The 27,099-nt window shown below is 45.4% G+C and overlaps 2 protein-coding genes and 1 long non-coding RNA gene across 8 annotated transcripts in view; 2 read left to right on the top strand and 1 right to left on the bottom strand.

Moving 5' to 3' along the window:
* Window positions 1-5,733, top strand: ZP4 (zona pellucida glycoprotein 4). The gene is made up of 12 exons (XM_048311367.1): window positions 1-400; window positions 742-863; window positions 942-1,044; window positions 1,604-1,759; window positions 2,132-2,319; window positions 2,486-2,583; window positions 2,919-3,049; window positions 3,245-3,434; window positions 3,509-3,656; window positions 4,961-5,039; window positions 5,353-5,469; window positions 5,591-5,733. Exons 1-12 carry the CDS (start codon window positions 202-204, stop codon window positions 5,731-5,733), a joined length of 1,674 nt encoding a protein of 557 aa, XP_048167324.1. The 5' UTR covers window positions 1-201.
* A 3,280-nt stretch (window positions 5,734-9,013) lies between these two features.
* Window positions 9,014-27,099, bottom strand: part of LOC125329445 — a 31,234-nt gene continuing 13,148 nt past the window's right edge. For 5 of the 6 annotated variants that reach the window (XM_048311414.1, XM_048311415.1, XM_048311416.1 and 2 more), the window contains exons 3-9: window positions 22,226-22,387; window positions 19,501-19,687; window positions 18,531-18,685; window positions 17,218-17,244; window positions 15,646-15,764; window positions 11,716-11,840; window positions 9,014-11,206 (exon numbers count right to left, since the gene is read on the bottom strand). In XM_048311414.1, the coding sequence (XP_048167371.1) occupies window positions 11,744-11,840; window positions 15,646-15,764; window positions 17,218-17,244; window positions 18,531-18,685; window positions 19,501-19,687; window positions 22,226-22,387 (747 nt within the window). In that variant the 3' untranslated portion in view covers window positions 9,014-11,206; window positions 11,716-11,743. Of the gene's footprint in view, window positions 11,207-11,715; window positions 11,841-15,645; window positions 15,765-17,217; window positions 17,245-18,530; window positions 18,686-19,500; window positions 19,688-22,225; window positions 22,388-27,099 lie in introns of those variants that run through there. The other variant, XM_048311420.1, reaches the window with a different exon arrangement.
* Window positions 21,341-23,418, top strand: LOC125329446. The gene is made up of 3 exons (XR_007205148.1): window positions 21,341-21,425; window positions 21,877-22,100; window positions 23,115-23,418. It is a non-coding gene; the product is annotated as an uncharacterized LOC125329446 (long non-coding RNA).

Raw genomic sequence — 27,099 nt, forward strand, 5'->3', positions numbered from 1 at the left:
ATAAGCTCAACTCTTGCCCTTTGGTTTTCTTCAAAGAGTGCAAGCAGACTCTGCTGAGTTCAGGTGAAAGCAATGGAAGGTGTTAAACTGCTGGGCTGGGTCCACCTGGACACTTCAGGGATTCCTGGTCCCAGCTGGCTCCACAATTTAAAAGGGATAGGCTAAGGACAGCTACTTTATGAGCCTTAGCAAGAGAGCAGGATGGGTGTTGTAGGGCAGTCTAGGGCTGCAGCAGGAGCTATGCTCTTCTGGGTGCTTCTTGGTCACCTGGTTTTGGTTATGGGGGCTCATGTCAGTGTTTTTTCTGATCCTACCCTGCTGATCTGTGGCCAAGAAAGCTTACAGCTCACCTTGCCTCCAGGCTGGGAAGGGAATGCGTCATTTGTACTGACTACCTGGGGTAAGTGAGACAATGTCAAGTAGCATTTTTTAGCCATATCTTTGCCCAAATGCAGAGGTGAAGGGAATGAGAAGAAAGAAACAGGTTCTGATGTGAAGTGTTGCTGAACAGCTTCAGTGCATCCTGTGTAATCAGGGGGCTGTTTATGTGACACAGCAGTCAAGGATTTGGCAAAGGGCTATGCCTGGATCTAGATGGTCTTGGCTGCTGGATCCTCTCACTGCTGTTCCAGACCCTAATGCTGGCTTGGTCCCTGTTTCCCACAGAAAGGTAGGGTTGTAGTGGATCCCATCTGCAATGTGGGATGCTGAAGCCCCTGCTGCTGTGTCTTCTTCCCCTAGATACTGAAGGGAAGGCACATACTCTCCAGAATGACTCTGACTGTGGGCTCTTGGTATCTGGGACTCCAGATGGCTCCAGGAAAGTATTGGTCTCTTATGCTGGCTGTTATGTCTTTGAGTGGGTGAGTGACCTTAGGGATTCTGCTGGGACTATAACCACTGCTGCTCTGGCTGTCCTGACTGGTGTGGTTTTCCCCTAGGATGGCAATTACCTTATACTGGTTGGGCTTGAAGGAACAGATGCTGATGGGCAAAAGGTTCTTCATGAAGAGACACTACTCAGGTGCCCTGTGGACCTTCCTGGTAAGATACAAGCAGCTGTCAGAATCTTGTGGTGATGAGTGCCATTCCTTTCAGATGGCTGTTCCTAGTCAGTTTTGGGGCTAGGAGAGGGGACTTATTGCTGTTCAGAAAACTCCATGGAAGAGGGTTTGGACATGGGAGCCACCAACTTCCTGGGGACTTGTGCCTCTCTGCAGGGTCAGCAGGTGAACATGTTCATTGTGTCTCCCAGCCATATTCTGGCTACATGAGTGCCTGCAAGTTCAAGGATTGAACTGGAGACTAGGTACAATGATTTTCTTAACTGCCAAGAGTTGATCTAGAACACTTTATCTTGACAGATCCAATTTAAGTCCAGTTTCCTGTACGTGGCTTTGGGGGGAGTCTCTGTTCCATGGAAAGGCAGCTCCCTCCTGAGCAGGCTTCTACGACAGATCCAGGCCATGTGTTTGACCCTCACCTGACTCTAACTTCCCTTGATTCATATGCAGAGTCACCAGGATACCTTCCACCAGTGTCCTTCATGTCTTTGTCCCCCTGCTCTTGTGCTTTAGCTGCAAAGTCCTGCTGTTTTTTCCAGCCCTGGATGCTCCAAGCAGTACTGTCTGTTCAGCTGTTCCTAGCCAGGATCGGCTGCTGTGTGCCTCCCTGCCCTTCAGCCAAGGAGACTGTGAAGCACAAGGCTGTTGCTATGACCCCAGAGACAGGGTGAAGCCTTGCTACTTTGGTAATACAGGTAAGCCTGAGCAGCTGTCCTCCCTTCCTCCTGAGCTGCTGCAAAACAGGATTCCTCCCTTTGCTGGCAGGGCAGGGTTGGTGTGTACCACTCCTGCAGGTGGCTCAGGGCTATGTTTTTGTCTGTCGAGAATATCATGTCCCAGTGATGTGTCCAGCATTTTCCAGTGTATTGCCACAGACCTGGTTTTATGGCCAGAATCCCTGTTGTTGGAGCTGGTTGTGCTTGTCTTGCCATGCTTAGCACTTGTTTTGTGGGTTAAAGGCAGGACAGCTTGCAGGACTTGCTGGCCTTGTCTTGGTTGTGATGTTAGGGCCTCCTTTCCATCCCTCTTCTGTCCAAGCTCAAGACTGATTATAACTCTTCCTCCAGTGACAGCTCATTGCACACCAGATGGCCAGTTTTCCATTGCTGTTTCTCGGGATGTGACCCTGCCACCTGTTGCCCTGGACTCAGTGCAATTGGCCAGTGGACAGGGTACTGGCTGTGTCCCTGTCCTGAAAAACAATGCCTTTGTTGTGTACCAGTTTCCACTCTCTGCTTGTGGCACTACTTTTCAGGTAAGAGCTGCAGCTGTCACTAGGCTGGAAGAGCTGGAACAGCCTGACATGTCTTTGGCTGCTTAATGGACATCCTACAGACTGCCAGAGGCCAAATGCTGTTCTCCAGCCTCATATTGATCCAGCCTGAGTTTACCACAGTGATGATGCCTATCTGTCATTCCAGGTGACTGGAGACCAGGCCATATATGAGAATGAGTTGGTGGCAAGCAGGGATGTGAAGACTGGGAGCTTTGGCTCTGTCACTAGGGATAGCATTTTCAGGTATTACCCTGGGGCTGATGTTGCTGGGTGCCACTGTGTTCAATGTCACTGGAGAAATTCCTGCTTGTCACAAGCTCTGAATTCACATGAGGGCACTGGAGTAGGTTAAAGACTGGTATGTCTCTAATTAGTAGGAATAAAGCTGGTGTTGACCAGTGACACTCTGCAGATTCTCAAATTGAAACACTAAAGAGAATTTCAAGTATTTGTTAAAAGGAAGTGTTGGAAGAAAGGGGATATAACTAATTAAAGCAGATGGTATGTTGCCATATTGGAGAAAGGAGGTATCTGAGTGACTTTTCTTTTCCTGATTTGGAGCTTTCCTTTCCCACCAGGCTACATGTCCGATGTAGTTATTCCATCAGTGGGAGCTCCATTCCCTTGAGTGCTCAGGTCTTCACATTGCCACCACTCCCTGCTGTGTCCCAGCCAGGTCCTCTGTCTTTGGAGCTGCGTGTTGCCTCAGGTGGGAGAGCTTTGCAGGACCTACTCAAGCCTCTCAGTGCAGGGCTCTGGTCTCTGATGAGTAACAGTGGAGTATTGATGGGTTAACCCAGCACTGCTTCCCTGCCATGGTGCGAACTTACTGATATGGCTATAAAGGATGCCTGTACCTGTTTCTTCCTGCTCTTAAATGGCTCTTGGGTTTCTTCTGTCCCAGATGGAAGCTATACTTCCTACTATACTGACAATGACTATCCTGTTGTGAAGACTCTGAGAGACCCTGTTTATGCAGAAGTCAAGCTCCTTCAGAGAACAGACCCAGACCTGATTTTAGTTCTGCACCACTGCTGGGCCACACCAAGCACCAACCCCCAGCAACAGCTGCAGTGGCCAATTTTGGTGAATGGGTAAGTGACTTGTAAACAACTTTGGGTCAGGGGAATAACTTGCTCTTTTTTCACTGCTTACTCTTTCTCCTCAGGTGCCCTTATGCAGGGGACAACTATCAGACTCAGCTGATGCCTCAGAGTTTCACCTCAGGACTACTGTTCCCCTCTCATTATCAGCGTTTCACTGTCTACACATTCACCTTTGTGGACTCCACTTCCCAAGAGAAACTCTCTGGGCTGGTAAGATCCTGTTCTGACTGCCTAGCTTCATATTTAAGACAAGTAAAATGTGTGAGCAGTAAGAACCACTTCATAACTATGAGACTCTTGGGGGAGTGAGGCAAAGACTAGAAAAATCACCTCCTGAAACAGAAGGGGAGAGGTTGATGCCAGAAATCTTATTCCCTGAGGTGAATGTGGTAGAGAGAAGATACATCACTATATGTGTGACAGAAAACGTGACTACTAGAAGGGTAGTAGTTTACTTAAGCAAATCCTATCTTGTCTCGTGAATTAGCTTAGGGTGTGTGCTCTAGTTATGCTGATTAATATTCTCTAAACTACGTTTCTTGGCCAAAATTACTTGGAAATAACTTTGAGTACCTTTTTGAAGCATCTTGGGCTCTGAATCTCATTGAGCTTCTCCAGTTAAGTCACATGAAATTCACCCTGCTTTGTACTGTTTGCTCAGCCCTCCTAGGATCAATTAATACTTAAAATTGGTCTCAGCTGTACCTAACAAGGTTTACAGTGCAGTGGTGCTCGGGCAGCCGTATTCCAGGTGTCAGGGAGAAGTGCTGTAATGCCGGATTTGACCGAATTTGAAAGCGTATGGTGTAAAGGTTTTGAAGCTGCCTTGCAGCGGACAGCAGAGGGCTCCAAGGTTACAGCCTGGATGTGAAACAAGCCGAACAGACTTTCCTGCCTTTCCCCATCTGTGACCGGGTGCTCTGGTATGGAGTTAACTCTCCTCATAGCAGCCCATATGGTGCTGTGGCTTTGGATTTGTCGCTAAAACTGTGTTGAAAACAGATGTTCTTGCTGCTTCCTGAATAGCACTTGCAGAACACAAAGACTTTCTCCTCATTCTGCTGTCTCTCAACCCCACGTGAGTCAGCATGGAGTAGGCTAGAAGCTACGAGGCAGCAGAGCTGACTCAAATTGGCTAAAGGAATATTCCATGGTGCACGATTTTATGCTCAGCAGTAAACACTGGGGGATTTAATCTTCCAGTGTAGCTGGGCACTTCTGTGTCTGTAGGAGCCAGGTAGGTGACTTGCCTTTACATCGCTTGTGCTTTAGGTTTTATCTTCCATCTTCTCCTCTACTTCTCTTGTTTAACTGTCTTTATCTCTCCAGCTACAGGCTTTCTTGCTTTTGCTCTTCCTATTCTTTCTCTGCCCTGCTGGGGCAGAATAGGGGAAGTGAGGAAGCAACTGTGTGGGTGCTTTAGCTGTTGGCTGGGGTCAATGCACCACACCAGGATATCACCAGTCTCCAGACACTGCCTGAGGGATTTCAGGCTGTGTTCCATTTTTCTCTAGGTGTACCTGCACTGCAGCGCTTCAGTGTGCCACCAGTCTGTACAAGAGTCCTGCACCACCACTTGTCCTGCCAGAGCCAGTAAGTGTCCTGGCCTTCTGCTTCCCTATCCAAAGAGGGAGCAAGGGCCTAGTCTCCAGGCTGGGGGACTAGGAGATATGTAGCCTATGCACTAATTCCCTTGAGCCATGGATAGCTTAACAAGGCATTTCCTGCTCCTTTCCACTGACTAAGGGCTCTTCTTGTGCCAAAAAGGAAGAGGTCTTCATAGGCTCTTAGCTCTGTGTGGACTGACATGGAAACTTTGGTCTTCAGAGCTTCTTGTGTGTTGACAAAGTTTACTACCTTCAGGGCTATAGGTCTTCTTACCTACAACCTTCATATTGCTCTGTAGGGGGTAAAAGGAGTGCTGAGCATCCTTTTCAGGAAGGTACTTCCCATGTGTCCAGCAAAGGCCCTGTGATTTTCCTCCAGGATGAGCTAAGACAGGATACAGCCAAGGATGACCTTGGTAAGTGTTGCAGCCGAGCAGGAGAAGGGGGCCAGTCTAAGGCTTTTCTACAGAAAGGCTGAGCCCCTAGCTCATCCCTGTGCCACACTGGGAGCATTAATTGGGGTGTCTCTCCCCACAGGAGTAGCTGTGCATGCTCCAGCCCCCTGGGCTCTGGGATTTGCTGCTGTGGCAACTGGGGCAACTCTGTGTGTGGTGCTTGTGATGTCTGTGCTGTGGCAAAGGAAGGTGTCAGCAACACATGAACTCAATGGATTGCAATAAAGTGGCTGTCACACCCATTTGGCTGGTGGTATCCCTTCCCCTGGCAACCCTAGATATAAACTTTTCCCTTGCAAATAAAATCTATCCCAACAGCCGTGAAAGCAAAGCTTTCCAAATGCTCCAAACTCCTCTCACTCTGGAATTCTTCTGCTCTAGGCTTGGTGTTAACTGCCTGCCTTGGACAAACTGGAGACCTTGTCAAGGCCTGGGGTGCAGACTGAGGCAGGATTGATGCTAGGTAGTGTTGGCATTTCTGTTAATAACTATAGTGGCTTTCAAAAGTAGTGACCTTGGCTCCATTCAAACACTGAGCAGAAGTATAGCAAAACTCACTAAAATGAGATCCTGCAGCCACTTCTCTGGGGATGCAGAGCAGGTATCTTGACTGTGCTGAGGAGCTGGGAATTGCACACTTGTCCCTAAGGCACTAGGTAAGTTAGGACTGTGCTCCTGTGGCACGGCTGGAAAGCAAGGATGCCAAAGCACTACACAAATGGGCCTTCCTAATGATGCTGTGCATGAACTTGCTTTTCTTGTCCTAGAAACAGAAAAAGGTAGGTGGCATTTTTCTGGTGAATGAGAATATGGAAACATCATTCCAACTGGAAAAAAATAAAAGGGCCTAGGTGGTTTGAACTTCAGGGGAAAAAAATCAAACTTTACCTAGAGATTAATCTTAAGCGTTCATGTGACAGCAGACAGTTAGGAGTCTTCAAAGGTCTTGGATTAAAGCTAATTTGACAGCACTGTTGGCATAACAGTGCTTTTCTTAATTTTTTAACTTATTTCTTTTAGATGAGAAATAAAACCTGCCATTTTGAGCATCAGGAGCCGTTCAGTATGATGTTGTCAGTCCTAGCAGCTGGGCAGCATCCCTCTTAGCTTTCTGAGGTCCTGGGTGAAAAAAGTACAGCAAAACTCTGAAGTTAGTAGAGGGGAAATTGGGCTCCACCCCCTCCTTCCTGCCCAGCCTGGGGAGCTCTAGTGCTTGCACTCACACTGAGTTCTGCTTACAGCTGCTGGGGGGTAGTCCTTGAGGGGAAAGAAAGATGTTTTTCTCTTTTTTTCTCTAAGACTTGATTAGAAATCCTCCTTGTTAAGGACAGGAGAGGAGTCTTAATTGTACTACTTTGGGGCCTTTAAAAGGGAAGAGTAGCACTTGCACATGGAAGCAAAGAACTGATCGGTAGCTTGCTTGAGGTAGCAGATATTGTTCTTTTTAATTAGTTTTTGCTGATACTGTGTGATAGGAGGGTGTTAACAAGCGGTGGGATCTGTGTTTTAATTCCTTTCCTATTCCAACAAACTTCAGGAGTCATCTTATATTCTTATTTTTCTAGTAGAACTGCTTTCCCCTGCTACTGTCAGGATAACCAGTGATCTTTGTCTTGCATGCTTTCAAAATCTAACCAGAAGAAAAGACTGCTCCAAGTTGTATGATGGGAGGGAGAAGGAGATCACAGGCCAGAAAAAAAATCATCATCTGCAGATAGGTCAAACAGCCTCCTCCTTTGGAGTGGGCCTCTGGCAACTAAATGACCTTTGTACAGGTGGAGCTCTGTCTGGGAAAGCAGAGTGTGAACTCATAATGTGCCTCGTGACAAGTCTTTAGCAGCTGTCTGTAATGTTAATTAACTGGGCAATTAGAGGAGTAACATAAACCACACCTTCACAGTGCACCAAGCAGCGTGTTCTGGCACTGGTCTTAAGTGTGTGTGTAAGCCAAGACCTAAAGACCTCCTGACTGCTACTGGAGCCTTCCTATGCCTCAGTAAGGGAGACAGAAATATTTGCTTAGAGACTTTAGGTGCCTGTGTGCATGCTGAAGGGGCTGTGAGAGTCAAGTCCCTGCTGCCCTTCGTGGAGTTACTGAACCATCCCAAAGTGGCAGGGAGCTTTGGGTGTGTAGCATATGGGAATTGTGTAGATGCCCCTGCAGGGACTGTCCCTTTTGGTGCAGAGCTGGGTGTAGGAGGTTGGTATGATGCTTAGTGTAGGGTATGTGCAGTGCTAAGTGGAGGTGGGTGAGCAAAGAAACAAACTTAATTCTCTTATCCACTTTGGGGAGTCTTCTGTGTTTAAGGCTTGCTACTTGGTCTTCAGCCAGTGGGAAGGGCATGAGCAGCTGTGGGATGAGATTTGTTCTTGTGAAGCACTGGCACAGGGGCAAAGGCAACCTGGAGGTCTCATCCTCTGCTGCATTGGCCCTGTGTTCACTGCCTGTTCTCCAACACCACTGGGGTGTTAGTGGCTCTCCTGGCTCCTGTTATGCAATATTTGCTTCTGCAAGCAGTGTATTCTTTTCTTTTTATCTTCACGGGTGTGCTTCTGGCTTACTTTTTTTCTAGGCCTCTACATTCTTTAGTTGGGTCTCACTGACTTTTCACCATTACTTTCTTTTGAATACTTGTGTGTGACTTCGTGTATGCACCCTCTTTAGCTTCACTCCATACCACCTGGTTAGACATCTGCAGGTGAAGAGAAGCTGCTCTGTCCAGGAGGGTGCTGCTGGCTGGGAATGAAGGAGCTGAGGTGTTACAGTGGGGATACTGCAACACGTGTATCAGACAACGAGGTCTGTGGAAAAGAAATAGATATGGACCGATTCTTGATAGGTATTTTCAGAGAGATGTTTATTTCTCCAGCTGCATGGCTGGGATCTGCCGAGGAACTGAGGTAATCACAGGACCCGAGGGTCCCTGCCTGCGCAGGGGAACACAAAACAACCAACGGGGAACGAGGCTGACCAGGGGCAGGGAAACCCTGTGCCTCCCCTCAGGGCCCCTCTGCCAGGGCTACATGGCAGGGGGGAAGGGACCCCGACACTGAGGAAAAGCAGCCCTGAGGCCAGCCAAGATCTGTCATTTGTGGCTGTTGTGTAGTGCTGCTACTGAATCCAGATTTTCAGAAAGAAACCCCAGTGCTGAGCATCAGCACACTTTGTCCCAGTGCCTTCACTGATTCTTGTTGGACGTGCTATGTGTGCTGCCTGTCAGTGGAAGCAAAGCCCACCAACAGCACCCAATACGGGGCCACTCAAAATTAACACATATGTTTTGTCATAGCTGAACTTTCAAAAAGCTCTCCTCACCCTCTAGATCTTTGAGAACAGCACCTGCTTCCAAAGAGCAAACTTGCTGCTTTGCCAAAGCTAAAGAAGCTCTTTAAAACCTTGGAGGTAGCAATTCCTTTTGACTAGCTATGCTCACCTGACACCCTAAAGGTATGGCAGTTGCTATACTATGAGCCAGGTGTTCATTAGTAAAATATCTGAAAACAATTATCATAATAGTAATACTTTTATTAAATTTCTTATGCTTGTATTACAATGGATCCTGGAGTAGAGAACTATACAGTATGTTACACATTATAAATACATTTATTTCTGAAAATACATGAACATATTTAATATAATGCTGTAATAAAGAAGAGTGCTAGTTTATCTTAGTAAAAAAAAAGCAAACACAAAACACCCAACAAACTTCTAACAGGAATAGAGGGGGTTGTAGAAAATACCAGTTCATTATGCTATGTCTTAAAACACTTAAAATTCAGTTAGCACTGATTCACATTCTGTACAGTCTCTGTAAAAAAGCTGGAGGGATAATGGAGGATGTAAGTTAATGCAGGATTTTTGTCCCCTGTATTTATGGAGATATACAGACTATTCACAGAATAATCAAGTCATAAATCTTTCTAGCTTTGGATGAAGCTAGCAAGATATACAGTGACTAACCAAGTCCTGCAGCAGCAGCTAGAGCTGAAACATTAAACACAGCAGCTACTTTAGGGTGCTAACCTTGCGTCAGCACAGCCTTTTCTTTTTAATGGACATTTGGGTTCGGCTTGTGGGGGTTGGTCATTGTGTTTGTAGGTTTTTTGAGATGCTAAGTAACAGCAGTAGCAACCCTTCTGAGTACTCTGAGAACCTGGCCTGGGCTACTGTCCTCACTCATCCCTGCAAACTATACTGGCCCTGGAATGGCAGGGCTGAGATGCTCCGAATCCCAGAAACGATCCTGCTCTGGTTTGGAGGACTCCAGTGGCTCCAGCTGATGTGGATGAACAAGGGAGAAGCATCTGTTACTGAAAGACTAAGCTTGCTGAAGTTGATCATTCCTGTCAGCTTGTCAAATCTTGGTTCTCAGGCACGTTGGGGTTGGGGAGAGATTTTTACAGAGCAATTACTTGATTTGTAATTATATTGTAATTTATAGGGTAGGATAATCCTTTATCAAGTGGCAATGTTAGTTTACTTAAATCTTTACTCCATGTGTATTAATTACTTTGCTAGTACCAATATGAGCTAGTGTGCAGAGACCGTGGCAACCATGGGACGTTCAGAAGCATGCATTGCCTGTTCCTTGAGTCAGGAAGCAGTGGACATGTGGCAATAAGGCAGCCACCATGCACAGTCATAATGTTACACAGTTGTTAGTGTATCCCAAAGAGCACCAGTTTATAAAGGATATATTTGAATTACTTTCCCTTGCAGCCTTGCTCTCCTTCTCACCTTTTCCCAGTAGAGAGCGCAGGCGGAGCCAAACAGCAACGTGAGTGCCCCACCTACAGCCTCAGGCCCCCACCTGCACGGACAGAGCACTTAAATGGAACTTAAAAGTAGGAATTCAAGCATGGTATCCTGTCCCCCCTCAAAAAAGAGAAGATTGGTTACACAGTGGCTGGGCTGCCCTGTGGGGCAGAGGCTGCCCTAGATGCCCCCCTCCAGTCTCTTGAAAGGCTGATTCCTGCAGTGCTGCTTGCTCTGCTCTCTACAATGAGTGTATACAACGCCAGCTTCTGGGCAGCGTAGCACTGGAGTCCAGGGGCCTCTGCAGAAGGAGCAGGCCCACAGGACGGGAAGCTAATGATGGATTCAGGAATGACCTTAGCTTTACATACTTTGTTTTCCTGTTGGATTCCAGTGAAATGGCACAGCTGTCCATAGGCTGCTCTGAAGGGAGGAGCTGTGCTGGGGACAAACAAAGACTGCAGTTTACGTCCCCCAGATGGAGGAGGCTGTCCTTTCAACAGCCACCTCTGTCCAGGGCAAGGAGTCCCTGGCACTCCTCTAGATGATGCTGTGCCCCATAAAGCTAATGTTTAGTTCAGCTGGAGAAGTCCCCAAAAAGTAATGATAGTTTAAAAGTTTCAGTGTTTCAGGTAATTCTGTTCCTAACCCAGAGAGGAGGAAGAATTTCCAAATCTTAAAAGTCTCTGTTGGTTGTGTTCCAAGATTTTCAGCAATTTTCATCTGTGGCTAGACTTTTTAAAGTACGTTTCAGATTCGGGAGTGAAGCCGTACATAGCTGAGCATGTATCTGCCCACAGACCCTTCTCAACATTCCCCTTCCTTCTTTCCCTTCCAAAGCTCAATTCAGAGTTGCTCTGTTGACAATTGTAGGATGTAGATTGCACAGAGTAACCCTGGGATTCTTGATTTTGTGTCCTTTGGTGTTCTTGCCTTGACTTTCTGAAACAGAAACATGCAGTGAATGTGAGATTAGAGAGAGTTTCTCTGCATTTAGCCTGTGGGCTGAGTTGGGAAGGTGGGAAGATGAAGCTGAGGCTGGTTTTCTTTTAGTCTTTATTATGGACAGATTGTTTCTTTCCCAAGACATCTCACTGGCTTATTATTTGGAAGTCTTTCAACCAACTGCAGATAAATGAATTTACTGCCGTTTACGTTTTGTAAAAAGGCTGTGATGTAGCCTGTATGACTACGGTTGCCTTTAAAATTGTGGGTTAAAGTAAAAATAACCCAACAAATCAAAAGCTGGGTGACTATTAAAATGAAGTTATATGGGCCAGTCCTCAGTAGGCATTAATCCACATCATTTGAACTTCAAAAATTGGATATGTTGCTGTCTTTGCATGCTGGAGTGTGTCTGGATGAAGGAACAGGACTGCCTCATTTTTGTGCCAAGAAGAAGTGAAAAACCCCAAGCCAACCCACAAAGAAACACACACTGCTGTACTTACTTTACTTTGCTCCATTTGACTCAGGTTATCAGAAAGGCCACACGTTTTCATTCTTTGTATTTTGTCCCAGAACAATCATGGAGTTCCTCTCAGTTTTCCTCAGTTCTGAAGACATAATATCTGGCCTTAACAAATGGAAAAATACATCTGAAGTTGACAGTGGCCAGAATGCATGGCTGTGTTATTAACATTAATATGCTGTGTATATGTATCTATATCCAATGCAGCTTCCCCCTCTCCAGTCTGAGATTCCATAACAGATGCTGTCCAAATATTTGTGGCAGCATCCAAAAAGAGAGAGCCACACTGTAACAGATGGACACAAACATCATTTTGTTCAGAGCAACCAGTATTTTCTGCTTAGCTGGAAGCTGGGGGATAGACTTATGGCTGAATGTCACAGGGAGCTTAAAATTTCTGGCCTAAAATAGTAAGTAGGAAATGAAATGCTTTGCAGAGCAACACTAAGCTAGCTGCTGTAGACTGTCTCCAGCTTAAGTTTTTGTTTGTTATGTATTACATATGATTGAAATGAGTATAATACATCCTGTTTGGTTGAATTTACTTAGCTCAGGCCTCCAGGACTTATGAGAGACATAACAAACCTTTTGAAATACTTTCTAAACACATCTTTGAAATAGGTTCTGTTTAAGAAAGAAAAGCTGTAGTTTGTTTTTGGGGGGGTTTAAAGCAATATTTGAAAGATATTTACAGAAAATAAATAGCTAATAGCTATTTACTTCAAATCTTTGATTTGAAAAATTTTCAACTCAAAGTCCTGACTAATGTGGTGCAGACTCTTTATTTTGCAAACTACTGTTTTCAGGTTTTTTTCTAAATGTTGTACATTTTTATGTTTTGTTCTGCTCTTAGTTCTTTTACAATGGACTGGCCAAACTTCTGCCTTGACGTTCTTTAATTCTTTGGTGGTTTCTCAACCCTGAGCACAGTGTTGAGAATACCTTAGTATTAATATTCCATGTGGAAGCAGCATTCAGACCTGGGTCTGAGGTTCTCGGGCCTTTTTCAGGCTTTACTATACAATATTGAAGATGGGGTTTTGTAATGTTAGAACTGCACTGTCCTTCCTAGCTTACGTCACCCTAACCACAAAGTAGGCGTCATACAGCAGCAAGCTTTTGGTGGCTTCAAACGGAAACTATCATCTTTATAATGAAAAATACTGTATTTGAGGTTAATTCATGCCCGTGCATCTGCATTAAAGCTGCAGCTCCCATAGACACCCAGGTGGGTATATCTGCACAGGAATGTCAGGAGGGGATTGCCCAAAGCTTCCTACATTAGATCCTGCCCTGGAAAGTGGAGGACCATGTGCTGCCTAAGTTCATAACACCATAATGAAGTCAGTCATCAGTTTGTTCTGGTCCTTTGCACAGAATAGATGTTGCTTTGCAGGAGCAAATGTATTAGCAGGAAAAAGAAAATGAAATGAAAACCTGAGCCTGTTTAGAACAATGTATGACAAACCACTGAGTCTTGTGCCAGTCTGTTTACCTTGGCAGGCCTCCCCTCTCTCCTGCTGGAAGAAGAACCGAGTTCTCTCTGCTATGAGAATTCTTTTGTGGATGTTAAAAAAAAAAAAAAGTCAGAAAAGAAAAGCAAAACAACCACCCTGGAGCAGATCATTCATCATACACAGAGTGGGAGCATGAAAGGGGTTTTGCTTTGACCTAGTTACAAAAACAAAGAGACTTTCTCTAATTGCCCAAATGACTCAAGTGGGACTGGGTGTCAAAAGCAACAAATCTCTGCTTCCTTCAGAGCTGTATGCTAATACAGGGCACCAGGCTCCAGCCTGTTCCAGTGCAAGACCTGGAGCCCAAGAAAGCCTGGGTAAGCAAAAGCCAGCCAACTCCGTATGTCTGCATGTACAAACAGGACCAGGAGCCAGGACAAACATGTTTCATAAATTATAACAAAGACAGTGGCTTTAAATGCTGTGAGTAGCAGGGCTTCAAGGTTTGCTTTGCCAAGAGTTGCAGATGAGTGAGACTTTTTTGCTTTACCATTCTGGTACTGCTGCAGGAAGGGTCTGTGTTACTGTCCAGCAGCATTTGCTGGTCTGTCGTTGATCCACTAAGCTTAACTTTTTACTTCATAGGAGCCTGAGGGCAACTGCATATCCAAACTGCCATATGAAGAAGGTGCCCAAGTTTTCCAGGCACCGGTGAAAAGGACAGGGTTGGTACACTGCTATTGCTGGGTTTGGGGTAAAAGAGCAAGATCAAATACATATAGGGCTGGGGAATAAGAGCTAGAATGCAGGAGAAAAGGGAATGGAGGGAGATAAGGTGCATGAGTAGAGGCAAGGGGTTTATGTAGATGTACAGGAGAAGAAAGTTAGTAGAAGAAAAGGCCATTCATCAGCTACAGAAAACAGCCCACAAAAATCAATGTACAAGAGCTCTGAAGATGCCTGGATACAGCCAGGCAAAAAATTCTCCGTTTGGCATCTCATTGTACAGCATTTCCACGACAGTTGTCCATTCTAGGAGACTGATTTCTAGGGAGCTAGAATTTCTGCTAGGAGCTATTGGGCTGACCCTTCATTGGAAACACATTAATTTAAGCAGCTGAGGACCTAGCCTTCAATTCTCATGCAGGGAGTGCTGGTGCTGTCCTCTGCGCTACAGAGATGGGGCAAACAGAGGGTTAGAGAGACAGAACTTCTCTGAAACCCAAATAAAAGTGCTGGTTCTATTAAGGTTTAGCAGGAAGGTTCACAGGAGTTTGTATTTTTTCCCCAGCTGGTTCACCATCTATTTTAGATGGAACTGTTTGATATCTCTCTGCTTTGTGTTTCTTTCAGTTTCCCAAACAATAGGAGGAAGCTCTCCTGTTACATGTACTTGGGCCCCAACCAAACTTTCCCAGCTGGAAAAATCACTCCATGTATTACAGACAGGTTTTTTTCCAGCTGTAATTACAAGATTCCCAGTTCCCTTATGGATTTTGTAAGGTAGGTACAGGCTGTTTTAAGGGGAACAATAGGACATTCCTGAGTGCTTAAACGTTGTTTCCCCACCATCACCCCCTCTAAAACCGGAGGAGGGCTTAAGCACATTTGAGCTGTTCCGCTCAAGGTTACTGAGACCTCAGCTGAAAAAACATCCAGGGAGGTGCACAGCTCCATCTAATGCTCCAGCTTTGGTGACTAAGATACCCAGGCTCTTCCTGTTACCTGATTATATACACAAAACACTCCAAATTCACCAGACTAGCTGGGAGGATTTGGCAAGTGCACAGGGAATATCTGTGCAAGGGGTAGCTGGCAGCACTGTCAGATAGATGTGCACAGCACGGTTTAGCTCAGAGGCAAGGCTATAACCAGCCTGGTAGACAGACTTCCCAAGGGAGCAGCATGGATCACTTAATAGAAATAAGACTTCAGGTTTGACCCAAACATTCATCTACAGCAACAAACAGGTCCCACCCATGAGCACACATTCAGCAAACTTCATCTCTTCTTCCTCTGACAAAAACTATCCAGCTGATCCTGACTGTCCCATCCCAACACACATCAGCTACAATATGGTTACTGCCCCACTGGATGAAAGGTGGGAAAGCAGACAAAGGAGAGCATAAATCCTGACTGCAATGCTTCGGAGGGAGCAGAAAGACAAATAATTAGGCTATAGAACGGCTCTGGCTAATTGTCATCATCCCCTCGCCCTGCTGGGGAGAAGCGCCCTGTTATAGGGACCCTAATGTTTCCATGATTCTCACACAGGTAACATCCAGTTGGGAGCATCTGGGTACTAAGGAAGCAAATGCTGCTGCTAGTCAGGAGCAGCATATGCAATGGAAATAAGGTAAGGAGTGGTCTTCTCCAGGCAGCAACAACCAGAGGTAAACCTTCTACCACCTCCTCTCAACACTAAGTGAAAATCTCCCACAGCATAGTCTCACCTATACAACTGTGGGCAGGACCTCTTCAGAGCAGCAGAGGACAGCCCCAACTTGTTCTGGTTTGTCAACCGTGTCTTCCTCATAAGATCTCTCATTCTCCTCCAAGCATGGCTCTCACCCTAGGGAGCAAAAAGAAACCACAACTTAAAGGACCAGAGGCAAGTTGCTGGCAAGTCACCTGGCCGACATATGATACTTTGGGGTACTCCAGGGTGGTGGGAGGAGGGAAGTTTCTTTATTTCAGACAGATAGGGGTCAGGGCCCACAAAAGAATTTTCAACACTGTGCAATGATGCCCAGTGGCCAGCCTGTGCCTGTACAGGACACAAGGAGACAGGATTGATGAACTGTGAGTTAATACTATCTTTTTTTGTATTTTGTTTGGTAACATTTCTCTGCCTAGGACTGCTGTTCTTTCTGACCTTAGGATTTCAGAGAGTGAGGACACCTCACTGGTGAATGCTGAGTAGCTGCCTAAGGGCATGTTTTACCCTATTGTTATGCTGTACTAAAGGAGAAGATCGGTTTGGTTTCCTACCTACTCACATGCGTGCGGGGGGCCTTTACAACAAAGCCCAAAAAAGCACTTTGACTCTCTTATCCTTTCTATTAGGCCAGGTGCCTTGGTATCAGCTTTTTTTAAGGTGGTAACTTTTGTGGACCATGAATTAGAAGAGATCAAGCCTTTGTTTCCCGGTCACGTCCGCAAGCCACAGCTATTGGGCCCTTACATTTGAAATGCTAATAGAGATTATCAGGAGGTCAGGGAGTCTCAGGAGGCATCTCTAATGTTTGTTCTCTCCAGGACCGGCTATCTGGACCCCTAACTAAATGAAGCTGTGAATCAAAAAATTTAATGGGTTTTTTTTCCTATATTGTTTTAAATTTCCTAAAATTATGACTGGAAAACCTGGGGAACAGAACAAAAATTATCATGTCCCAGAACTAGCACAATGGAGAGAAATTATTCCCATTTCAGTGAAGTTTTCAGACCATTGTCACGTTCCTGACATTGTTCTGCCCTGTCCCGAGGTTCCTTCTCCCTGTGTGCTGGCGCTGGTGTGCCACCAGCAGAGCCATTACTACAGGAGTTGTGGCCACCTTGAGAGCACAAGCTCGCAGCTGCCCAGCCACACTTACAAGCCCCAGCAATGCCTACTGCAATTGTTCTTGGGGATATTGGAAAAGTTTTCAGTTCAAAACTTCAGATAAGGTCGTGGCTCAGCTGAGAACTGCAACACCTGATTCAGTGCTATTGAGTTAATTGCCTGTAAGCGAGACTGTTAACTCATGGAAATAGCAAACCTCTGTGTTTACAGCTAGGATTAATGTGTGTTGTGGAAGGGGTTTGAGGCCTCAGCAGTTAGTCCTTCGTTATGCTGGTGTTGTCTCAGACAAGCAAGCACTGCTGATACCGCAGACAGCCTGAGGAGCTGATGCTCCTGTCCTCCATGAGAGTAAACTTCGGGGGTGAGCAAACCTCTTTTGTTCATACGGTGCTATGCACTACACGGGCTTACTCTGTGATAATGTAGACACAAGTTAAATATATTCTGCAAAGGCAGTACATACCGAGATGTTCTTGCTGACGTCCAGAGCCTAAAAACAAAAGACAATTACATTGATAAATAACAAGACAGCGAGACCATTTCCCAGAGTTTGCAACAGACTAGGCTTTGTTCGCAGCTCTGCCTCGGAATGTACCCATAGCCTTGGTCGAGTCCTTTATCTCTTTAGACTCAGTCCCTCACACATGTGATAATCCCTTCTTTCTCCTTCCACCTCTTGCCCCTCTTTTGTATTTAAACTGCCAGTTCGTGTGTATCATACCTAGTAGCCTGGGGATGAGTGTAATGGACAGAATTCCCATACAGTACCGGCACTGTAGGAATAAATGGAGCATTTCATGTTCAGGGTACAAAATCCAATAGTAAGTAACAATACTAAGGTGTGATTTAACAAGAGAGGATGAGGATTCAGTTTAAAGAGTATGGATCTTGGTTCTACGGTCCTGTGAAGTCATCAGAACTTCCCATGTGCTTAAAATAATCTGGAAGCTGGCTGGACACAAGGCAGAGCATGGAGCACCTTTCAGGACTCAGCCTTAATTTGGGTTCTGAAGTTCACTGAAGTGTTTCTGACCTATTTGCAACTTTGGGGTGGAAATTTCATGAGAAGTTAAATTCTTTCAGAATTTCAAAGAGAAGTGAGTCTTTCCCGTGAGAGACCTACTCCTTCCTCTTTCCTGTTGGGCTGGGAATATTCTGATTAGTCTCTGCTCTGGCATTTCAGCACTTCTGATCCCCACCGGAACATGAAAGTGCTGAGGCAGACACAAACAGTGGGAAAGAAAGGGAGAGGAAAGCATTCATCCTTGCTCCCTTGGCCTCCAGTGATACAGATTTGCTGAAACATATTCCCTGGAACACGCTTTGAGGACTGGAGCTAATTACATTGATATGCTGCCAGTCTGGTAATTAAGTGTGGCCAGCTAAGGATTGATCCACTAAAATTTTTGTAAGTGGGAGTGAATGCTTGGTTTAATCTCACTAGCATCAGTAGTGGAGATACTTATGACAGATTCCACACAATGAGTTATTTGGAGTTGGTGAGGACTAAACCCCATGCTGCTGACTGCAGTGCTCCTCTCCCCTGCACCAGTGATCCATTTGTGCCTTTCTTGGCATAAAGGCATAGTCCTTCTTCATTTAAGGTTGGGAGCAGAGAGACACAGACCCCCCTGACCCTCGCTGGCCCAGCTCCGCTCAGCTGCAGACAGGGTTGGCTTGCTCTCCTGGCACCTCGCTCTGATCTGCCTGAGCAGAACTTCTCTCTGCTTCTCCCACGGGTTCCACTCAGAGTCTGGCTCCAAGCTTATCACTCACCTTTTTTACTGCAGGGTCCTTTGACAGAAAAGCCTGTCCCTCAGCCATACTCCCAACTTCTCTGAACTCATTCTCCTTGTTGTTCCTATTGTTTGATGACTTCCTGAGCCCTACCATTGGCTGGCTCTTTCCTGATTCCGGGTATCTCTCACTTCCTGCAATGAAATGCAAGGACTTATTTCTTAGCAGTGTCCTGCTAGGATGGTCTCTGGGCAGTGCTGTCAGCAAGTTACGACTTCAGATGGGATGAGAACCCTAAGGACCTAAAGATGGGTTAAGACCCCATGTGATCCCAAAGGCTCTGACTCAATCCTGCTAGGAAGTTGTTCTGTGTTTCACCAGGTATTAGAAACAGGCTTAAGTCCAAGGTTTGAAACAAACTAATCAGTCTCATTTAGTGAGCCAGTTCACATCTAACATTGGATCCAGACCTTTCATCTGGCTTTATCATCAGTAGGCTGAGCCCAGTGTTTCTCAGCCTTCTGGAAAAGTGGGTTTCTGGATCCAAGCTTTACAGCTGGGGCTTATTTCCACTTGGTCTATGGAATAAGTCATCCTCCAGGAATGTGTTCTGTGCCTACTTGAGAGGGTAGAAGACTAACAACAGGCATAAGGCTTTCCATCTTAGATCAAATCCTACGTTGCGTGGGGGAGGGGGTCTCCACTGATGGTCCCATTCAGGCATGCTAAGTTTCCAAAAGAGCTATTATATAATGCATTTGTCCTAATCTTTACAGACACAGCTGCAAAGCAAAAACCCCAACTCACACACATGAAGCAGCCAGTGTTACAATCCTAGGTAGAGACAGAGCATTTTAAATTGCTTCTCTTGGATTTCAGCTAGGGTTTAGTTCTATTAAAACCTTGCTCTGTCCCCAGCTGTCTTTCCTGGGGAAAAGAAAGTGGCTGGTCAGCTTGTTTGACCAAGTGGTGGCAAACGGGAGGGCAGGTTAGAGGTATTTGAACTCACCATTGCAGTTGCTCAGCTTCTCGGTGTTTGCTCCTATTTCTGGGATGATGGAAAGATCAGAAGAGTTTCCAGTCTGAACCAAGAGGCTGTGAGGTCTGCTCCTCCCAGCAAAACTTGTTTTCATGTCTTGATATGGGTTAAGGAAGATACTGGCAGCTCCACAGGAGCAATGTTGCAGAAGGTACTCCTACACCAGACAAAAAGAAAGTATACAGGCTCTCAGGCTGCAACAGCCCAAGGTAATGGGTGGTGCGATGGTACAGAGAAATTGTAAACATTCCAGCCCGGGGATGTCCGTCCTTGTCCTGGGGCCCAGCAGAACCTGGACAAATTATTTAATTCTCTAAAAGGCTGAACAGCCTGTAGTTAGTAATACAGAGCTCTCATGGCTTCATTAACATTTAACTTATATCACTCAATACTCAGCATCTTTTCAGTTCGTTTCCCAGAAGGAATTGAGTACAAATTTCTAAACAGAGAGCTGCTCAGCTAAGGCATTAGTGTAAACAAACAGATCAGCTATAACAATGACTCATATTTTAAGATGTTATTTGTTTTGGAGCATGCACAGACAACAATATCTTGTATTTTTATTGATGGGATGCCATCGTTTTCTTGTGTGTTACCAGCCAGATTGACTGTATGTGGTACGTCAGCCAGTGTACTTCTGCTGTTGCTGGTGGGGTGAGGGAGATTTTCTACCTTGCACAACCATGTTGCAGAAGAGTTTAGTAGGGCAGGAAGGAAGGAGAGCTTTATCCAGCTGAAGCAGAAAGGGAACCAGACTGTTCATTGGTATTGGAACCAGGACAGGCCAACACTGGTTTAGCACCTCTGGAGACCCCCAAGCAATTGAGAGTTTCAATGTCACTTCTCATCTGAAATACGTTGTCACAGCAGTGTGGAACTTTGCATTACCTATACCTTTGGCAGATGCTTTGCAAATCTGATGAAACATGCTGGTTTTGACACATGCTATTATACATTTCCCTGTAAAGCAAAGGATGTGGAGCAGCAGTGCTCCCTTTGTGTCCCAGGATGAAAGCTATCATTTCAGTGGTGATGTCTATGCACCTCTCAAGAACAGCATCAGGAGCACTGGTTATCTACAACCCTCATAGCCAGCTCTTTATACCATGCTAAGCCATCTCTGTTTTGGGGGCTGTGTCTTCCCTAGCCATGTCTGGGACATGGAAACCTTTCCATGCTCGTAGTCTATGGTGATGGTTTGTAAAGGAGCCTTTGGACACCCTCCAAATTGTGGATGGCAATCTTCACGTTTCATGGCAAATGGGGTAGCAGCATTCCTCTTCTGTTCAGAGGGGCTGTTCAGAAGAAAAAAATGGTGATGAGCCATTTCCTATATGGCTCACATATTGGAGATGCAGGCACCACAGGATACCTGAGAGCGCCCAGTTTTGTAGACTACACTGCAAGTGCTGAATGTTACATCTGAGGATCCAATTCCCCACTGAACAGTATGAGACAAATGCATCTGAGAAGACACTGCTGAGAGATCTTCAGAAGTACCAAAAAGATCAAAGTTTCAAATATTTAAATGAAAGCACAGTGCCTTTCATTTCAGTGGGAGCTGGGGAGGGGGCATGTACACCAGATGAGTTTGCAGCTTGGAAGAGTTACTTCAAGCAATGACTCACAGTTGTAAAGCTTCAGGAAATGTGTTAACAATTCCCAGGCTCTATGTAGGAGGCTGCATTCCTCTGAGCGTGAGAGATGGGCACATGGAAATGACAAGCTACTCTGCTCTGCAACGTGACTCACAACTTGGGTTTGGCTCTAAGGAGGAGTCGGTCACCTACTGCAGATCCAGTCCCAGCAGGTGGGAGAGCAGCACCAGGGGAACAGTGACGCTATTGGGAGAATAAAAGAGTTGCCACAGCACGTCTGGGAAGAAATAGCTGAGTGTGACAAACCCTTTCTGTTCCTTTGGGGAGTGATAAAATAAACAAAAAGCAGGGGAGGAAAAAAGATGGAAATCTGGTGTGATTGCTGAAGAAGAGGTGGGGTAGAGCTTAAAAAAATATGCAGGGGCTAAAAAATGCTGAAAGAAATGCTAGGAAGACCCTGAAATTATTTGCAAATTTCAGTCAAATTTTCCAGCTAGCTCTGGCTGATAAAAATGACAAATGGGAACACTGAAATGTTTCATGTCAGAGATTCTTCATCTGGCAGCTCAGGAGCACAGGAAGGGAAAAAAAGCATGGAGCCGCGTCATGGTATCACTGCTTCTCTTTCCCCTTGTGTCTGTTTTGTGAGGAATTCTGGGATTTTGAAAGTTTGAAACCAGAAGGAAATGAAAGATCTTATAATTCTAAATACAATTGCTAAGGAGCTCTGTGGATTTTGTTTTGACAGCACTGAGGAGAGATGTGTTCTTGGGAAGTTTACAGCTGTAGAGAAGAAAAAGTTATTGACTTAGAGCAGGCCATTGCATGAGGTGAGAGGGATGCTTTTTAACTCAACAGAAGCAAGCACATCTGGGAAACCAAATGGAAGAACAGAAACTCAAGCCCAGCCTCAGGAAACTAAACCCATTGTCGTAGGTGAGGCCTCCCTGAAGACCGGAGTACCCATACCAGGTGGGTGTTGGATGTGGTAAATGGGCATCTTCCCTCACACAGAAATTTCTGTTTGGGCCTTGAATTTATTACTCAAGATACATTACTCTATTACTCAATGGAAGATACTATGGGTGTCTGCTTACCTCTTTTATCTGACTCATCTTCTGCTCTTTCTGTAAGCTGCACACTTGTTTTTGGAGACGTAGGTTGTGCTCCTGAAGCTGCCCAATCTTCTCAATCAGTTGGCAGATGTGTTCCAGGTATCCCAGACCAGATCCCAGGGCTTTGCTGTTACCTTGGTTCACCTGCAATGACAATGCATCTTGGACCATGGAGTAACAACAGAGCAATTCTTACTAGGAGCTGAGAGCCCTGCACGCTCCTTACAGTCATGTGCTGTGATAAAGTCAGGCCTCCTCTTGCAAGGGGCTTTGGTCTTACCACAGATTTGAGCTACAGCATCACTTGCTGAAGCTCTTTTCTCGATTACTCAGCGATTTCCACTGTCACAGGGATTCTTCTGACTGATCACAGGTTGATGCAGAGGAAAACCTCATGACAGCCTGTTTCTAGTTCCACCTCCCAGGCTAATTTTTGTCCTTTCCTGGCCGCAGAAGCCTTACAAACAAATATGGTTCTACTGTATGCTATAGATGGCTGGGGTTATTATGGCTCACTAAGCCCACAGTCCTTTGTGCAGAGTACACTTCTGTGTATGGAAGCTGAGCTCGGCTCCTACCCAAAGGCACATATCTGCAGGTAGCATTAATGTGCTGAGTTGTGACCAACTTGGGGGTACACTTTGTGTGCTGTACTCAGACCCTCATCACTGGTGTGTCTATGAGAGAAACGTACTTGAATCAAGCTGCCAAAGTGAAAGAACATCTTTCCTCTAGTCTTTAGTAGATCCCAGCTTACATCCCTGCTGCTGCTTTCTCAGTCTTGAAGAGATGCCTGAAGAAAGTCTGCAGGATCAACTTTGTTGTCTGGCTGTGGAAGGATAATCTCTACCACCTATTTCTCTTCACCCAGGACCTGCCAGCGTCTCACTGCTGCTCAGCCAAGGGCAGTGCTGGAGACACAGAGTAATCCTATGGCAGAAGAAAAGCTACGATGCTTCCCAGCCTCCTGCTCTGCACGTCACCATCTCTGGTGCCAGGACTTCCCCATGCACAGCGAGTGTCCTCCCCTGTGCCGTGATCAGACTGTGTCGAACGTGCTGCTAACAAACACATGCAGGGGCTCACTTCCACCTTGGCGCTGCCTGCTGATGTGCGTGTGATATCAGTGAGTAAAATAAGCCTCGATCTTTACAAAAGCAGTGCTCTAAGTTTATCTTACTTCAAAAAATAAGTTCCCTCTACAAAAGCAGGAAGCTTACTCTGTCTCCTTTCCCACAACAATCTACATTTTTGGGGAAATGCCAGCCCTGGGACTCTTCCTGTCTTTTCATTATGTCAGAAAGCTCATGGTGTGTTCAAAAATAATCAACATTAGGATTTACTTCTTTTTAAACAAATGATGATACAACGTTATTTATAAACAGGTATTATTAAATCCAGATGCTTTTGTGTCTGAAGTTGGGACAGAGGTTGTTGACTCCAAGTCAACCAGTCATTCATTTCATGACTTTTATTTTCCTCTCAAGGAGAGCCTGCAAGAAGTGGTGGCAAGACAAAAGTTACTCAGCCATAAAACTGAGTACTTACTAGGGCTGTGCAGTGGTAAGGGGCACAGCCCCAGGACCCAAAGGGAGAACAAAACCTATGTGGTATCTGGTGGGAAAAGCTTGAATCAAAAGCACTATAACCAACACATCTGAAAGCAACCAGGGATTTGAGCGTGCCCAGCTTCAGAAGCATAATTTTCAGAAAGTACATGGGTATTGCCTTCTGAAAATTTGGCCATTTTGAGCTGTCCCAAAATGAACAGTCATTTTTTGTACACTGTTCCAATGGATAGTCAGAAAATACAGGCTTTCTGCCACACTGTATCCTCTTTTTGCACATCTAGCAACTCCCCTTCCTGCCAGTATGCTACTGCATGACTGGTGGCTTGTCTGTACTGCCCTAAGGAGACACTGAGCCAAATCCAAGCCATTTATAGCTATGGAAACACAAGGGGAGGCTACAAGGGACAGAGGAGGTCTTGGAGAATAGGATGAAGTAAAACATTTGGGTCTAACTTAGATTGGAGAAAAAGAACAAAGAAGAGACTGTGACCTCTTTCAGTTAGAGACCCTCTTTTTGTTCCATATTTGTTCTGTGTTTAATGTTGTACGGTCCTGCTTCATGTCCATGGCTGCTGGGTTTGTAGGGCAAAATGGGCAGGGGGAGGAGAAGAGAAGGAGAGGCCTTGATTTTCTGTGTTCTGTGTCTAGGGCTGAAGGCACTGGAAAGCAAAGGTGTGTGTTTGGGACAAGCATGGAGAAAATCTGGCTTTTAGCAAAAGTTAGAGAGAACCTCTAAGTCCTGAGAGTAAATACAGGTGCCCAGAAAATGAGAGGGAAAATGTGTAGAGTAGTTGCTCCAGGTCTTGGGGCAAGGTGGATCTACCCCTGTAGAAGGACCTAAACCAGACTGAAGGTTGGACTCAATATGCTGAAGATCCCTGTTTCACAGCCAGCCTTCAGAGGCTGCTTAGGGCAGTTTGGGCTATTTAATAGCAAATTAATCTGCATTTTACTGAAGTGATCTCAGAAAGAACAAGTCAGGCAAAGCCTCCGGTGCCGGCACATTCCTGCTGGGCCAGCCTCCTCTGTGGACAGAATGCAATGGTAAAAATTTTTACGGGTGTGCTTCACCCTGCTCACCCTCCACAGGGCCTGTTAGCATCAGGATTGCGCAGAGATGGCAGGTGTTCTATACAGAACATTTGTATTTAGCTGTAATTTAGCTGGTTTGTCCTATTCTCCACATGGGAATTGTCAAATAGTTTTGGAACAAAAGCTGCGTGCCCATTTTTGAGTTGATAAAGCCTATGAAGAAGGAAAAACATCTTGCCTACTTTTCTGTAAGGTGAAGATGTGAAGGATCATACCGACAATTTATGAATCAAATGGTTAAAGCTTCTCTAGGAAAGTAAGAATGTAATATATAATAGGTGCCAGATTTTGCTTTTAGGTACATGAGAATGAGCCAGACCCTCATCTGGAAGAAACAGAGTTAAAGGCTCCCAGCTATGCTATGCTCAGTTACTCACATTACGTTTGTCTGACCGTGAGGAGTTAAGGTGCACTACATTGACTGTGTAACTAAAGAGGGATCTCTGTCCTTGTCAGTGCTCACTTGACTAAGTTTTGGGAACAGGTTTTCAGTATTTGTGTCCCTGGCAATAAACCATGACAGTTGTGCTGGCCCACAGATTTCTTAGGAAGCTTAAAAATACAGGATCAGCATCTGCACTGGGAACTTTGGCTTATCAAGAGCTCTCTAGTCAATATTTTGATTGGTGTAAATCACATTTTTCCTCTGAGGCTACCCAGCTCACAAAGGCGGGAGCCTGAGCTCTTGTCTCTGGGGAACATTGTGCTCACTGCAGCATCTGAGCAGTACGAAGATTTGAAGTTCAGTGGGAGCTGCAAGAATGAGAGTTGCTTTCAAGCCTCTAGTCCAACCGATGTATAATCAAAATCTGCATGTCTGATCATCTAGTTATCACTTTGTCCTGCCTCATTTCAGCCATTATCTGTTGCTTGGATGCAAGTGATGTGCTTTTCTACAGTCGGGCTCAATGGAGAACTGTCCTGTACTAGACCTGGCAGCAGGAGCTGAAGATGACGGGCAGTTTGCAGGGGCAGCTTTTCTTCGTTCAGACAAATGCTCACTGATGTATCTTGCATTGCCTTAGGTTTCTGTGCTTCACACAATGCTCTTCGCTTTTCTTGTGGATAGTTTTGGGTTATATAATTTTGGGTTATACTATGCTCCATCCTGCCATACATCCCTCACTGCATGCTCTTGCCATGTGAGCATGGCCAGTACAGGCAGCACGGTCACTGCGCCACTGGACAGGGAACATAATTACAAACCTCCCATCACGGGCTCAGAGCAACCAATTGGTGATGCCACAGGCTGAGCGGGAAGCATTTGTCACTGGCAGCTGACAGCACCAAAAGGCTTGTGAATAACAGGAAAGAGAGGGATCGTGCTGTGTATTTCTGATGGCTCCACCCTGCTGTCCAGGAGGGGCTGTGCTTGCTGATAGCTTCTGGTTTCCTCTGGCACAGGCTATGGAGCTGACCATCACAGGTAGCCCTATCCTTGCCCTGAACACTACCACTCTGTAGAGAAACATTTTGACTGCTTTGGCCCAGGATAAATAGCACTGCATGAATAATGATTTATTTTTTCATTTAATGATGACAGTGCTCTCACCCTCTTTCTTCTTCTAGCCATATGGGCTGGGCTGACTTTAAATGTAAACTTTATGGAGTGTGAGGAAGTGTTTGTAAGGCAAAAGCATCAAAAGCTATGTATCTTCAAGCTTAAAAGGAAATGCTTTTATTTAGGCTTCAAAGTTCTTTCTCTTGTTGTTTGACAGCTTCCATTTTCTTTCATCTTTCAAAATGTAGGCAAATTTCAAAATAACAACAGTTCAAAACAAAAGATCAGAAAGCTTTGTCTAAAAGTGCTGGACTGATTTGATGTATATTTTCAGCCAAAGCCATTCACCAACTGAATCCAAATGGTCAAAACATTCAGTCATTTCCAGTCTCTCTTTTTCAGCATTTTCCTTCCTGTTCTATTGGAAGTGGCCTCAACAGCAAGGGATGGTCAGGAGGGCATCAAGGGACAGCTTCATCCAGAGACTGAGTCCCTGTTTGGCTGTGGTGAGCCAATAAGCACAGTTGGCATCGCCACAGCCAGCTGGGCTGGGGAAACTCAACTGCTCTTCTGTTACTTGAAAGCTCCCAAAACCATCAACAAAACTGAGGAAGAAGGTGTCACCTATAATTAAATAATGCTTCCACCTAGCATTAATTATAAGCCAGTGTAAGCACTCTTGCATTTCTATC

Source organism: Corvus hawaiiensis, chromosome 8 (genome assembly GCF_020740725.1).
Source record: "Corvus hawaiiensis isolate bCorHaw1 chromosome 8, bCorHaw1.pri.cur, whole genome shotgun sequence".
NCBI lineage: Eukaryota > Metazoa > Chordata > Aves > Passeriformes > Corvidae > Corvus > Corvus hawaiiensis.